At 42.4% G+C, this 15,082-nt stretch overlaps 1 protein-coding gene across 3 annotated transcripts in view; it reads left to right on the top strand.

Moving 5' to 3' along the window:
- The window catches only part of ZZEF1 (zinc finger ZZ-type and EF-hand domain containing 1), a 112,725-nt gene that overhangs the window by 40,296 nt on the left and 57,347 nt on the right, over nt 1-15,082 (top strand). For all 3 annotated transcript variants that reach the window (XM_023653285.2, XM_023653286.2, XM_070227910.1), the window contains exons 13-26: nt 451-666; nt 1,767-1,867; nt 2,408-2,577; nt 3,187-3,320; nt 4,782-4,852; nt 5,770-5,884; nt 6,745-6,904; nt 7,829-7,950; nt 8,057-8,179; nt 8,950-9,116; nt 9,199-9,280; nt 10,136-10,337; nt 11,377-11,525; nt 13,245-13,485. In XM_023653285.2, coding sequence (XP_023509053.2) covers nt 451-666; nt 1,767-1,867; nt 2,408-2,577; nt 3,187-3,320; nt 4,782-4,852; nt 5,770-5,884; nt 6,745-6,904; nt 7,829-7,950; nt 8,057-8,179; nt 8,950-9,116; nt 9,199-9,280; nt 10,136-10,337; nt 11,377-11,525; nt 13,245-13,485 — 2,053 coding nt within the window. The remainder of the gene's footprint in view (nt 1-450; nt 667-1,766; nt 1,868-2,407; nt 2,578-3,186; nt 3,321-4,781; nt 4,853-5,769; nt 5,885-6,744; nt 6,905-7,828; nt 7,951-8,056; nt 8,180-8,949; nt 9,117-9,198; nt 9,281-10,135; nt 10,338-11,376; nt 11,526-13,244; nt 13,486-15,082) is intronic.

The raw sequence follows: 15,082 nt of genomic DNA, 5'->3' as shown, positions 1-15,082 counted from the left end.
GAATGGCTTTAGCTTTGCGCAGACAAGGCTGTGTCCTGGACTCCCAGCGCATGGGTTGCAGATGTCATTTGGGGGATTTGAGATGATTCCTTAGGGCATTGACTGTTTTCACCATATGTCTGATTTCTGTTTAAAACTGGCTGTGCCACAGAGCCGGCGTGCTGCTCTTATTCGTCCTCTCTTATCCTGTTTTTGCCTTGAACGGGCAGGGATGCCATTTCTCTTATTGTGATCTTTCCCTAAACCTGATTTCGTTCAGCGTTTGTATTGTCTTTTTTCTGTTTGTTGTGGATGCTGGACTTATATTTTGTATCCCTAGTGCTAGGCATAGTGGTACCTAACATATTATTAAAGTCACAGGGAGACCTTCCCAGAAGAGCCTTTATCTCCCTTTCATCAGTATCCAGGACGTCTGAGTCTTTCTCCTTAAATCTCTCTTACCCTTTCTAGTATTTGATGGTGAAGTTCCTCTGCACCCGTCAGGAGTCGGCAGAGCGCTTGGGAGTACAAGGCTTGAGCGTCAGTGGGTACCTCCGGCCTGCGAGAACAGAAGCAGAACAGAGCGTTGTCTGTGCTCGCTGCAGAAAGGACGCCGAGGAGCGTGTCTGTGGGGCCACACTGCTCCTCAGGACTCTTCAGTTCATCCAGCAGCTCGCCCATGACCTGGTATTGTTTCCTCGGTTGTTAGACCTTGTTCCTTTGGGAAAAATAAATAACGGTGTTCAGGGAAATGCACACCAACCAGTGAAATGTGGTCCTGCTGAAGCCACGCAGTATGAATGAGCATGGCTGCATCGTGCTGCTGTGATGATGTTGGAAGGCCAAAGGGAGTAAGGTGTTGGCATTGATGGCATCAGTCAAAGACTAAGTAGCATGTGCCATCCCTGTGAGGTTTCCTGAAATAGAACTACAGACACATCTTAATGATTCCCACCTGCAGTTGCTGATGGTAGACAGGAGAGAGAAAGCAAGTTTATGGGGTTTATGTCTTTTTTAAGTCCTAGGAGAATTATTCCTGAAGTGTAGGTGAATTCTGTTTGTTTACTAAAAGTGCCAAAATGATGTCAGGACTTGAAGTCATTTGTGTTTTTGATACTGACTTCTGCAGTCACTAATAAAAGCATAGTGACAGCTCACTCAAAGGAATATTCTTGCAGCCATCCCTGTAGAGAACACGGCCTACCTCAGGAATCCGGTGGTGGCCTCTCATGTGTGGCATGCAGCAGTGTCCACTCTTGACCTTCATTCTGCTTCAGGGCACATTTGGGTGACTCAGTTTATATGTGGTTTGTTTGGTCTTTGCTGTTCAAGCTCTGCTATCACAGCAGAAAGTAGCAAATGAGAGGGAGGTGCTTAGGGACAGCAGGAGCGTTTACAGTGGAATTGACCTTTCAGCCTACTCTGCAGGGAAGGGGTCGAAACATGCTAGAGTCCTGGACAGTGATCGTCATCGAGGAAAGGCTCACTTGTGTTCTGGCTGCGGTGGGAGCCTTCATGGATGTGTGTGCGTGTGTTAGGTGTATGTGTACATTTACATACATAGCCACATACCCACACACACCACGCGCGCGTATATATTTTAGAAAGTTTCACACGAGAAATAGTTGTTCATAGACTTTTTAGCAGTTAAGAGTAAGCATCACTTATATGGGAATTTTACCCACATGGAGCCACTTCATCTCTTAACAATGAGAAGTAAATGAGCCATTACAATATTTCTCTAAGTGCATTTTTCAATTTTTTTTTTCTGGTCTATAATTTTTTAGGTGCAGCAGAAAGAAAGTGGCTTAAAATATAAATCTTTTCTGGACTTCGCGGGTCTTGACTTGCAGATCTTCTGGAATTTTTACAGTAAATTAAAGCAAAAGTAGGTCAGAATTTGTTACAAGGTGATAATCATATAACCACAACTGAAAACACTGAATTTTGCTATTCTAAATGGACAATTTTTTTCTTCTAAGATTCTTTACTTTCCACTAGTTTATATTGTTCTGATTTGAAAGATTTGGTTATGGGAAATAGCACCTAGAAATAACAAATGTAATAGTATTATAGAAACGTGTTATTGCTGGGCAATGTTTTCACAAATGTTTTCTCCTTTGATCTTCGCTGCAACCTTATGGGGTGAACGGGTCAAGTGTTAGAGTAGTATCCCTATTTTACAGATGAAGAGACGGGATCAGATGTGCATTTCCTCGCCTCCATGGTGGGCTAAGTCAGATGGGGTCTGTATCTTCAGACTCTCCCTAGTGCAGAAATCTTTCCTTTCCCCCTTCCTTCCTCTCAACTGGCATTCTTTTTGCCGAGCCTGATGCCTAGAGGAAAGTCCTTTGTAGACAGCTATTTGGCTTCGGAGGGTAAAAGCAACGTGCCTTTTTGTACTCTGATGTTCTTTATCTTTCTGTAGCTCGAGGGAAGAATGCATCTGTGCCCAGGCCCTGCTTCTGCAGCTCCTCCAGAGCTGTTTCTCAGTGCTGCAGAGAGACGCGCCGGCTGCCTCTGAGGATGCACAGGCTCGACGCCCGAGCCCGGGAGGAGTGGAGGCTGCCAAGGAGCTCTACACACACTTATGTGGTGGTAGGAGCTGGGGTTTTTTCTTTAACGTGACTCTGTGCTAGTAGCCTGCAGGGCCTCTTGCTGTGGAGAACAGGGGGGTCCTGTGATTATGCAAGCCCAGGGAAGAGACCGCTTCTTTGGAAAATGAGTATTTCTCTTGATCTTCTTTTGAATCATTATTTGAAATTTCCTCCTCAACATCTTCCTCCTGCTTTCTAATATACAGATGTGTTATATTGAGAGCAATTATTATCGCACTCTGCAGTCGTTACTTCAGCTAAGACACTGGGATGAGGCTGATAGATTGAAGAGGAGAAATTGTAATGATAAATTTAAAATAAAACGCATGTGATCATCTGAAGTTATTTTTAAGGCTTTGCCAAGTTGTGTTTCAAAAGAACAAGGAAATAAATAAAAACTGGTGTATATAGTCTTTATTTTAATGTAAACAAACAAACAAAAAATAATTTCCTTATACTGCCTGGCATATACTGAAGTATTTCTTTGCTCTGTTGTTAGCTACAAAATGGAGAGTAGTGAGCTTATAGGCTAGTTAAAGTAGATACCATATATATTGAAAGTGAATAGATGGAATATGTTGAAGTCGATTCCATTGTTTATTTTTGTCAGTGGTGGATAGGGTGGATGGAGACTCTGTGCCTCTGGAAATATTGAAACAAGAAGTCAGGAATACTCTTCTCAACGGGGCTGCCATCTTCTTTCCTGATCGACAGACCCGGCGGAACCATCTCTTCACCATGATGGTAATTAGTTACGTTAACTGTATGGATTCTATTTCTTTAGTTTATTGGGATAAAATTTGTTAGTCTTTGTTTTCTCTGTGTATCTTGTCAGTTTCAATTTCCTAAATGTATTAGAGGGCCTGGCAAGTGCTATAGGACAAGGAAAAGAGATTTTTTAAATAACAATTGGAAAGAATAAAACAAATAATAATTATTTATAGATGATATGGTTATAGATTCTTTTTTATTGTCTGTGTAGACAAGCAACTAATAGAATCACTTGTAAGAGTTTGACAAAGAAAACTAGACAGAGCATTTTAAAAAGATGTACAGCAGCTAGTTAGCAAACATAAGAAAAAAGTGCTCTGTGGGGTGTGTAAAGGCCTGTAGAAATGAGAGGGAGCAAAAGAAGTGTAAAATGTGACCCCTGATGTCAAAGGACTGCGGCCCACTTGGGAACACCTGCCACAAGGGAAATCTGGTCCCACATGCACTGGGCGTTTAGAGGAGAGTCGTGCTGAGGCTGCATGAGGAAGGCTTCAGAGAGGAGGAAGGATCTGTGGTTGCATTTCAGCTGTCTGCAAAATCGGCATATCAGCTCGAGAGACCCGTTTTCACATTGTGAGTTATAGCCGTTGACAGCATCAGCTGACCTGACCCACTGGACTGTGGGCAGGTCTCTGTCCTACTTGTTTGCTGGAAGCATTTACCAGGCAGTTAAGCAAATGATTTTTTTGTTGCATGTGTCCCACATAGAAAAATAGAAAGAGGACGTATGACCTCTTGAATGACAGTGCTGTCTATTAACAGAGCAACCCAGTCACTTTCCCTTTGTCCATCCCTTCTGACAGCAGTGGTAAGGGTTATATTTTCCCTTCTCATGCTGGTGAATTAAACAGCACTGCTGTCATTTGTGACCATAGCTTATCTCTCCCACCCACCTGTGCCAGGCAGGGCCTCTAGAAATCCCCCTCAGTGCCTTGTGTAGCAGCAGTTGTTCAATACATGTATTGAATTAAGGGGAAAAAAAAGTGCCCCATCAGGGGTGTGATTCCTTTACCTGTTGCCATAGGCTGTTCTGGCATATATAGGGAAAGCTTAGATCCTATTTAAAAGCAAACAGAAAGCTCACAAGAAATGCACTCTGTCCCTGCCCTCTCCTCTTGTGATGGCGTGCCAGTGATGAAAAGCACACATCTGTTGGGGTTCATCTTCCTAAACATTTGCATTAAGCTTTCCTGCAGGAAAACTTGAAGATGGAACTCCAGCAGTCAACAACAGTAAACTGGCCATCTTCTCTTTAGATGGGTGGTTCTGCTCCCTCTTAGAGCCAAGCCAGGTCTTAGTTGGGTGCTGTGAGGTGGTCTGCTGACCCCGGCTTTCCTCATGCTGAGAACAGTGAGCAGTGGCATTTCGTGCTGCTCTAGGCGTCTGGAATGTCATGGAATAGATTTTCTGAATGTGCAGGTTCTTGTTTTCTAGAGGAATGTCACTGAGCAGGACCACAAGCAGTCCTTGCAGCTCACTTTCCGCTCACTGTGCACGTATTTTAGGTAAGTTTATAATTCATTTCACTTGTCCAATATTCCCATCTTTGCAAAGCTGTCTTCTTTAGCTATCCCTTCCTTTTCGTGTGCTTTTGGAGTAACCAAGTAACTTTCTTCTTCTCAGCCAAGTTTCTAGAGTCACAGGAGTGGCTAAAATAGTGGTAGAATAAGAATCTTGTGCAGAGCTTAATCCGAGTCCCAGTCATTAGAAAATTTCGAGTTGAACCCATTGAGGATCTCTTGGAACATTTCGGTTTCTAAGTGATTTTTTTGAAGACAAAAAATTGAAGCCAAAGGAGCTTGAGGTCCTGTACTCAAGTCTAAAACCCCAATTACGTTAAAACCTGACTGCAGAAGCACAGAATGGTAGTTTAGCAGAAGACTGTGCTGGGAGGGGATGCGTTGGAGGTTTTTGCATGCCTTGACTACAGACTCTTGAAGGAGGGAAGCAACTAATAGCCCAAGCTATTGTCTGCGAGTCAGACTATACCTGGCATGGATGCCAGACTTAGAGGGCTCTATAAAATGTGTTCAGAGCTGAGTATCAGGGATGATGAAAGAGCCTTGGGGCTGTCATGTGAAGAACATTGAAGACACAGGGAATGTTTAGCCTGGATTGTCAATAGCAGTCATGAGATTAGGTGTCTTTCCCATTGGTGGTCAAGGGGATTTATTCCTCAGAATCCTTCTAAGGACTTAAGGATTTGTGGGCCTGTGCTTGCATAAGGCCATGTGGACAGACAGTGGCACAGACCCAGCTGGAACCATGCCCTTTCTCCTGACCCAAACTCCTCACATCCCATAGAACTCACATTGAAATCTTGCTAGGTTCTTTTTTTGGAACCTTTTCTGTCTTTTAAGATAGAAAGCATGAAAATCCCCTTCCTGAAACAAGGTGTCATGACTCATTTGTGTCCTTTCAGTGATAAGGATCCAGGTGGCCTTCTACTTTTACCTGAGAAAGGCGACCTGGCAGACCTGCACGTCAGCGAAGTACTGGCAGTCATGAGCACTCTCCTCTCTGTTGCTGCTCGAGAGGTAACTGGGGGCTGCTCCCTGTCTTCCTTGCCTCATGCTTTTAGGAGCACGAGATACAGCTGTCACTGTGCCTCCCCTTTGAGCCCTCATTTACAGCATGAATGTAACTTTGTTCCTGTGACCGTTACAAAGGAGCACAAAGGTTTCCCAGCTGCCTCGGCTCCCAATCAGCCAGCTCCTGCAAATGAGTGAGGGGACGATTCTGTGGCATGTTTTTTCTGCTCAGTAGCGTTTTGAGATTCATCCATGTTGATGTATATGCTATAGTTTATTTATTTTCACTCGCTCACAGTGTCCCCTTTGAGTGTGCCACAGTTTGTTCATCCATTTCACTTTGGAGAGTTAGTTGGGTTGTCTCCAGTTTGGGGCAACTATGCAGCAGTAATGATGTGCACATATCTCGTGGTTCTTATTTATGAGAGTTTATCCCTGGAGCTCAGGTGGCTCTTCAGAGAAACTCCAGAGAAGAAAGCTGATGGTTAGAGAGCCACAGAGGGATGGCGAATTGTTTTTTAAGGTGGGATAGGTTTGATTGAAGGCTCAGGGGAAGAAGCCAGAGAGAAGAGGGATTTGAAGATGTGAGAGAGAAAAGAGATAAGCGGTGGGCTAAGGTTCCTGAGGGGCAGAAGGACGTGACATATGGAGCGAAAACCATTTGTAAAGGTTCCGAAAAGCTGAGAGCAGGAGAGGAGCTTTCGTAACACCATCTTTCTTGGTCACTTCTGGGTTGAAAGCTCTTTCCTGACTATTCCCCATTTCTCTAGAAGTTTTTTTGCCAGTGACAGCTGCTGTCTTAGAGAATGCCCTTGGCTGTGAATGGCCTTGTTGTGAACACTTTCTGTTTGTCTCCTCCCTTGTAGTGTGAGCTGTTGATGCTCGATGGGGCCCAAGGGGAGGTTCACTCTGTGCTCTTCTCCCTGTTCTGGTCCGTCCAAGGCAGCCTGCTCTCTTGGTGCTACCTGCAGCTGAAGAGCACGGACTCTGGAGCCAAAGATCTTGCTGTTGACCTTCTTGAAAAATGTGAGTTTCAGAGGAAAATCTATGAAGACAGGTGTTTGGGTTTTGAATCTGTGTGTGTCCTCTCTGCTTTCGTACCTCGTGCCTAGAGTGTACATATGATTTTCTTTTCTTTGATACAAATCAGATCTGTCTTTGGGGTTTTTTCTTCTTTTTTTCTTAAAATAGAATTCTGTAGCATGTCTTTCTGTCCAGTTTCCTGTCTGAATGTGGGGGTGTGCCTAAGTATTTTATTGGAGTTTGGGTCATTTCGCAGCCTAAACGTTGCCTTTGTAATCATACAGCACTCTTTGATGCTGTCGCACTCTTCAGTAGAGTCTGTCATCCTTGTTTTCCTCAAGCCACCCAAAAAAGAAAGTCTTAAACTGTCAAAGTCTCAAGTTTGTGAGTACTGCTGAGATCTTTGCTGATTACTGAAAATACTCAGCTTCATGCCCCGTAAACCCACAGAAAATTATATGAAACTCAACAGGTTTCGAGAAATCGTATGTGGAAAATTCAGTCCCATTAAACTTATTCTCAGCAGCTGTGACAAAAATGCTTACACTGTTGAGCCCTGCCTCCTAAAGCTTGGCCCATGGATGGTGCACCTGATGATGGGCCCTTTGTAAACAAAGGGAAAGGCCCACGGGCAGCTGGGCTGGCCAGCCATGTGACTTTACTTATACAAGTGATATCTCCACCTCGTCAAAAAGCAGCAAAGTCAAAAAAATGAATAAATCACCCACTTTAAAAGTAATCTTTTACTGAGATTTGCACTGCTTTTCCCTCCCAGAGGAAAGGATTTGTATGGCACTTAATGGCCTCGTGGTCTTTCAGATGTGGACCTCCCTCCACAGCTGTGGTCACTGCTTTGCTCTTGATGATGACCAAGCCAGTGATATTTCTACCATATAAATTTTAATTGTTTCCTTTATGTTTTGGTAGATGTGGGACAGTTTCTGACAAGCATGAGAGTGATCTTGGAATCCCTTTTGTCACAGTATAGTGGAAAAACAGTAGTAGAAAAATTATGTAATTCGGTGTTTTCAATGGCAGCTCGTCAACTGGTAAGAAAAAGTGGCAGCTGTTTGTAAAGGGCGGGTGGGGGTTGGAGACTTGCCCCCCAGGCGGAGTCTGGGGTGGGCACTGAGTGCTTCATTCATCTTCCTTTAGGTAATCTTTCTGCTGGACTTTTGCACTTTAGACATTTCACACTGCACACTCTTGAGAGAGTTTAGTACCCTAACAGAACTGTTGAAGAAGCTTTGCAGTGACCCTGAAGGAGGACTGGATAAGGTAACTCGAGTTGGCACTGGAACCTGCTTTCTATCCCCTCTTAGGAGTGGTGTGACCACACTTAATGAAACATGCCACTGAATATAGATCTACACAAATAAATTGCCTCTAGAAGACTCACCATATTTTAGTAGTGGTTTTGCCAACAAGGATAAATGCCAGTCTGAGTTGATTTGGCATGGCCAGTGTTAGAAAGGGGACACAGAGGAAGCTGGACATAGATTAATTTCATCATTTTGTAGCACATGAAGTTATATAAAAACCGTGTAAGTGAATAACCAGATTGAAGTCTAGAAGAGAAAATGTATATTGAAAAGCCATTTAGAAGGTTTGATATTTAAAGCCAATTTTAAAGGTAAAAAAGCAAAGACTTAAAAAAGGAGGGAGAAGAGGGGATGGGCTCAGATTCGCCAAGGTCTCAAATAGGAGTTTAAGCTGTTTAAACTCCTAATTCAGTGTTTTTTCCCACTGGAAATTCATGCTAGTAGAAAAATGTAAGAAATACTTCTATTGTAGTTAGAAAATAAAAGCTAAGCACAGAGTTATTACAATGCAATAAAAACCACATGTCTACTCTGCTGAATGATAATTGTATGTTGATCTATATATGTAGGTGGAAATGTCAGGTGTATTTTTAGCTTGTGTGATGATTTGTATAGGGATGTCAAAGGCTATCTGTCTGCAGCACCAATACAGAAACACAGTTTACTGCATGTGGCTGCCTGTAGAGTGATTAACACCTCTCTTTCTTGACTCGTTTATGTGCATAGCTGGATGTCGAGACTTGGCAGCAGGAGCAGCCTGTGGTGTTACATACGTGGACTAAGGAGTCTGCCCACAACTATGAAAATAATTGCCATGAGGTGTCTGTCTTTGTTAGCCCAGGGGCAACCTATTTTGAGGTGGAATTTGATGAGAGATGTGAAACTGAAAAAAGGTAAGACTCACATGTTCTTTTTTCCCAAGCAATAATGATCAAAAGTGAGAGAAGGAAAGTGATAGAGATTATGCTTTCCCAGGTACGATTATCTGGAATTTACCGACGCTAGAGGTGGAAAAACACGTTATGACACTAAAGTGGGCACTGATAAATGGCCCAAGGTGAGTGGTATTCCCAGAAAGAGATGACATGCCTCCTCTGCGTCAGTTCTCCTTTTGGCAGCCCTCAAGGGGGAATAGAGGTATGGTCTTTGAAGGAAAGCATTTATATTATACTTTTGTAAAAGGAAGCATTTATCTCCAAGTTTCACAAACTACAACCCATCACCTATTTGGTAAATAAAATTTTTCTGGGTCACAGCCATACCCATTTGTTTGTGTGTCATCCATAGCTGCTTTGGCATTGCCATGGCAGAGTTGAGTAGTCACTCCAGAGACTGTATGGCCCAGAAAGTCTAGCACTTTACTGTCTGGTTCTTCATAGGAAAACTTTGCCACCCTCTGGTTGCTAGCACATTGTTCAGAGTAAATGGGAAGTTGTAATCCTTAGCACGAAAGGGCTTGATGGGTCCAGGAGGGCCCAGACCTTGGTGGGGAATGCCAGGAGTCCACCTCACAGTTAGGTCTGCATGATCTCTGGGGCTGGGAGGTTACGTGCTGCTTCAGACTGCTGACCTTCTCTCTGCTGTCAGTGGTCTTGGTTGGGAGCAAAGGAATGGGCGAGTGTGACCTCTGGCTGACTAGGTAGTGAGTGGATGGGCATCCAAGGTTTAGAACAACTGACCAGCAGTTTTCTGCCAACTTTGCTTCTTCATGAGGTGCAGTCATGAATTTTCTCTTTCAGTTACTCTTGTACATTACTCCTTTACTATTTTGGTGGGGGTGATAAGATATAATGGTGAGAAAATACACCAGTTTTAAATTTAGATTTCTTTTGAGTCCTGAAGAACATACTTAGTACTGAAATGCTGCCTTCTCAAATCTGTTTGACCACATGACTTTTTTGTTTGTCTCTAGAAAGTGACCTTTAAGGCTGGTCCTCGGCTGCAGTTTCTCTTTCACTCTGACAGCAGTAACAATGAGTGGGGCTACAAGTTCACTGTCACTGCCTATGGGCTGCCTGATGTCGCCGTGTCTTGGGGGTTGGATTTACAGCTCCTTGTTTCCCGACTCATGGGGCGCCTTGCCTCCCAGTGCATGGCACTCAAGTCTGTGCATCGTAAGTTCACATTTCTGCCCCTTCCTTTCTTGCTGTAGCCACGCTGAAGAGCAATGTGGTGCTCTCCCTCGTGTGAGTTGAGTCCATGGAATGGCAGAGCAAAGGGATTGATAAAATTCCCTTTCAGTTTCCTTTAAACCAAACCAGAATAAAATGTTGACTTGACACCGTTTTCATAAAGTTTCTTAACTCAGACTTTGGAACACATCACAAAGAGTGCTGTGGATTTCCCATCAATGGAGGACAAATTGTGGGGGAGAGCTGATTTTTAGCAGCATTGTTGTCATTTTTTTTTTAGGTGAATTTTGGTATACTCCAACAAGAAGGCAGAAATATAGAATAGATTAATTGCATACCCTTTAACTATGTGAATATACGTGGATTTTGTCTGAAAGTGATTTCTTCAACTTATTTATTAAATTTATCCAAGAAACAAGAATTATAGAATAAACTTTCTAGTGTATTTTATTTTTATGTTGTTTCTTGAATTTTTCTGATTATAAAAGTAAAATATCATAGAAAAATTGCATAATGGAGAAAAGCCAAGGAGAAAAGCCATTCTTAATCCCAACACCCAGAAATACCTATTATTAACATTTTAATTGATTTCCACCTGGTGTTTTTTCTGTGTCTATTCATAAATGCCTAAATGGTGGGTATTTAATTATCATCTTTTTTCACAAACTTAAGTTTGCAAATTGTGAACATTTCCCCATAATTACACATTCCTAGATGGTCTCCTGTTATACCCTAGAGGTGGTTTGCATTCTGTTTTCAGTTTGCTATACAGATTAGTCATTTCAAAGATACCTCGTAATTGAGGCCGTTCCACAGAATGGCAGCATTTCAGGACTTCTTATGGTTTGGGTTCGTCTGGGGTATGTGTTTATGAAGTATCACAATTAAACATTCTAATAAATGTGGGTGAATTCCCTCTAAGTCTTAATAATGTCCAAGTTGTTTTTTAACCTTTTATCAGTTCAAACAGTCTCGGTGTATTAAGGAAAAAACAGAACTCTCATAAGCCTTCTTTTTCCAGAGTTAGGAAGTAACATGGCTGTACCTCAGGCAAAAATGGCTTTAGTCCTAAACTCTCCCTTGTGGAAACCTGTCTTCAGGCATCAGATATGTCCAGAGTTGGGATTAGAAGCAAGCTGGCCCACTCACCCACACCAGGATAGTAAGGAGGTATTTACTCTTCTCTTGTCTTTCTATTTGGAATGGAAAATGTTTACTAATATTTATTACTTTAAATTATAAACATTTGTGTTTATATCCTATCACCCCCACTAAGCTGTTAGCTCCTTGAGGGCAGAAACTCTCTCTTGTTCATTGGATGTCCCCATGGTGTACCACAGGAGCCAGTGCATTATGGGTGTTCAAAACTATTGAATGAATGACTCTTCCATGAAATGTAGTAGGTGCTCAGTAAACCTCTCTTGACGGAGTTACTAAACAAAGAAGTCGAGTCTATTTCTAGTGCCCACTGAGTCAAACTTTAGAGTAAATGATTTATGCTGCACCTTTTGTTCTCCATGGAATGCTAGCACATTATTTAGGCTTAGAATACTTAAAAAACTAAGCAAGTTTGCCGGCTGTCTCTTTTTCATCTCTCCTTCCCCTGTCCCTGCTCTCTTACTTTGCCTCCCTTCTCCTCTCCTCCCCCACCGCCAAGTTATTCAGTAGTGAAAGGCAGAATCCAGGGACTCTTCCTCAGCTTCTCTTCTCCTTTACCTCTCTGTTAAATTTGGTTCCTTCAGACCCTCTCTTCTTTTGATTCCATGGTAGTCCACTGTCTTCTCTTACATGTAACCACTCCATCTGCCTGCTTTATTGACCTCTCTTCTTCCTCTTTCTCTAAAGAATAGGCTTTGTTCAGGCTTTCTCCCCTTTCCCACAGCCCACCAAGACTTTATCCTCTCTTCTCTCTTCTGCTGTCACACCTGTGTAAATAATTCCTAAATATCAGTTTCGAGCCCTGGTTCTTCTCCCAGGCTCCAATCCTGTATCTCCATCTTCCTGCTAGGTATTTCCATTTCAGTGTTCTGACTCCCTTTAACCCAGAAGTGTAAAACCAGGATGTCTCCCCTGACTGCTCACTCCTGTTATCGTCATTATTGTTTTCCTAGCATGGAGCCACTGCTCCCTAGCATCACCTTTATCCCCACCTTGTTCTCACCTTTTCTATCTAGTCAGCTGCAAGCCCTGTGGATTCTTCCCTGTGATGTTCATCTCTTTCCATTTCCTCTGTCTCCGTCTTTATCCAGGCCCTCATCTTGCACATGCATTGTTACATTGGTACCTACCAAGTTTTTTTTTTAATCACTGCATTTTCTTGTCATTCCGCTGCCAAGCACCATTAATGGCTCCCCGTTGCCCACAGGGTGAAGTCTAAACTCCTCAGTGTGACAGTCAAGGCTCTCTACAGTCTCCTTTCACCTTACCTATCTGACTCTAGTTCCCACCACTCCCCAGCTGAGACTTCAGGCCAGGTCAGTCTCTCTACTGACTCTTAACTTCTGCTAATGGTTATGTTCCTCAGGGCCACACCTGCCCAGTCTTCAGGGTCCAGTCCAAAGCCCATATCCTCCAGGAGGCTTTTCTTAATTACTTTAACCCGCCGGGAGCTCTCTCCTGTGAATTCTCAGCACTGGGTGTCCCTTCTAGGCATTTGGCACTTGATAATCTTTTGCTTTATAGTAGTGCTAGTTTTAATGCTTTTAATGTTTTATTTATGTTTACCTTTTTTTAACCCATATATCTATCTGGTCTCCCCAAAATAGATTTAAACTTCCTGAGAGTATGTACTGTGTTTTATACTTTGGCTTTGGCCTAGTAGGTGTTCAGTAAATGTTATTTTTTGAATGAGTGTGTTAAACATGATGGATTTTTTTTTGTTGTTTCCAGATTAAGAACGTCCGTGATGATCCCTGCCATCATTTTCTTCTTCATTTTGCACAGTCAGATCCTGCCCAGAACTTCTGTGGGCCATATTCAGAACTTTTCAAAGGATTCATACAGGCATGTAGAAAACAGGCCCCAAAGACAGATATAGTTGCTGGTTCCACTATTGATCAAGCTGTGAACGCCACCTTTGCTGCTCTGGTGTATCGCACTCCAGACTTATATGAGAAGCTGCAAAAATATGGTAACTTATATTACAGGGAATATTTTTGATCTGAAGGCCAATTGCTAAGTTTTAAGAAAGCCTATCTTAAGTGAAAATTTTAAATATAAACATATTTCTATAACTGTAGACTTCATCTTGTTAGTCCCACTTTACCAGTCAAAGATTCATGACCAATTTATAGTTAGCAGATTGTAATATAGGGTAGCCTTGGGTTTCCTAATTAGCAGATGATTTGTCTTTATCCAAAATTCTCATGGAAAATTGCCAAGAATTTTAATGGGAAAAAACTTTAACTTTGATTATAGTCCCAGCTCAAAAACTAGATGTTGTGCAGCTTCAGGTTAATCAGACTACATTTCTGCATCTTAGTATCTTTATCTGTAAAAGTTTAGAGTTGATTAGCTCTAACATTCTAAGAAATTCCAGTTAAAACCTGAGATGTTTAGGTAATTGAATGTGCTAATAACAAAGGGGGAAAATGTAGTTATTAACTCTCGTCTTTGGACTTACAGCTTCTGTGTAGCATCAGCCCTGCTCAGCTTCCTTTGGTGATAGCCTGCTCTTCACCATTTCTTTTCCTCCTGTCCCCAAGCGATGTTGTCTCTGTGCATTAACTGTATATGTGGCCTGCGGCCTGACAGGACCCACCAAGAGGGAGAGTCTCTCTCTACTCATAATCTTTGAGGGGAAAAGTTTTCTAACCCTACCTAAAGATGAGATCTGGGTTTCCCAAGCACTTTGGCAGGATATGGGTTCTTTCCATGGTGCAGATGAAATAAGCAGGGACAAATGCTTCCTTCCATTGGAGGAGGGAATTGACTGTTGCTGATATTATTATTATTATTATTGGTCTTATTATCACTACTACCTTTACTGCTGAGTCCTTTGGATCTCACATTGCAGAATTTATTTCCTGATTTCTAAAACATCTCGATTACTTCCTCAAATCTTAATATCTCCTGTAAGAAGCTGCTCAGATAAATAAAACTACAGAGAGGCATGAGTGATTTATGGAAACAGTTGTCATATGTAAGAGTATATCTTTGCTGGGGGGTTGGGGGCAAGGTGACCTGTATGGTTTTGAAAAAATTCAGTATATGTTTTTGAAGATTTTATTTGTTTATTTTTTTGAAGATTTTTTTTTTCTCTTTTTCTCCCAAAGCCCCCCAGTACATAGTTGTATATTTTTAGTTGTGGGTCCTTCTGGTTGTGGCATGTGGGATGCCGCCTCAGCATGGCCTGATGAGCAGTACCATGTCTGCGCCCAGGATCTGAACTGGCGAAACCCTGGGCTGCCAAAATGGAGCACGCGAACTTAACCACTTAGCCACGGGGCTGGCCCCTCAATATACAGTTTTCTAATCAAATTGTAGTAAGAAAGCTGGACAATCTTTGTTACTTGTGGGAACTTCAGTAGAGGGATAAAACTCTTGTGAGCTAAGAGCTGAGAAACAGAGGGTTTCTAGTCGGGGGAGAGTTCCCCCAGCTCCTTTTCAAATCATGTTCAGATATCACTTACCTACTTGCAGTAGAGAAATACACAATTAGATATGGGAACTGGAACTATTTGACTGAATACAGGTTGTTTGTACATACCTACCACTGTGGCTTTGAA

Source organism: Equus caballus, chromosome 11 (genome assembly GCF_041296265.1).
Source record: "Equus caballus isolate H_3958 breed thoroughbred chromosome 11, TB-T2T, whole genome shotgun sequence".
NCBI classification, from domain to species: Eukaryota; Metazoa; Chordata; class Mammalia; order Perissodactyla; family Equidae; genus Equus; species Equus caballus.
This window is presented reverse-complemented; position numbering and strand designations above follow the sequence as displayed.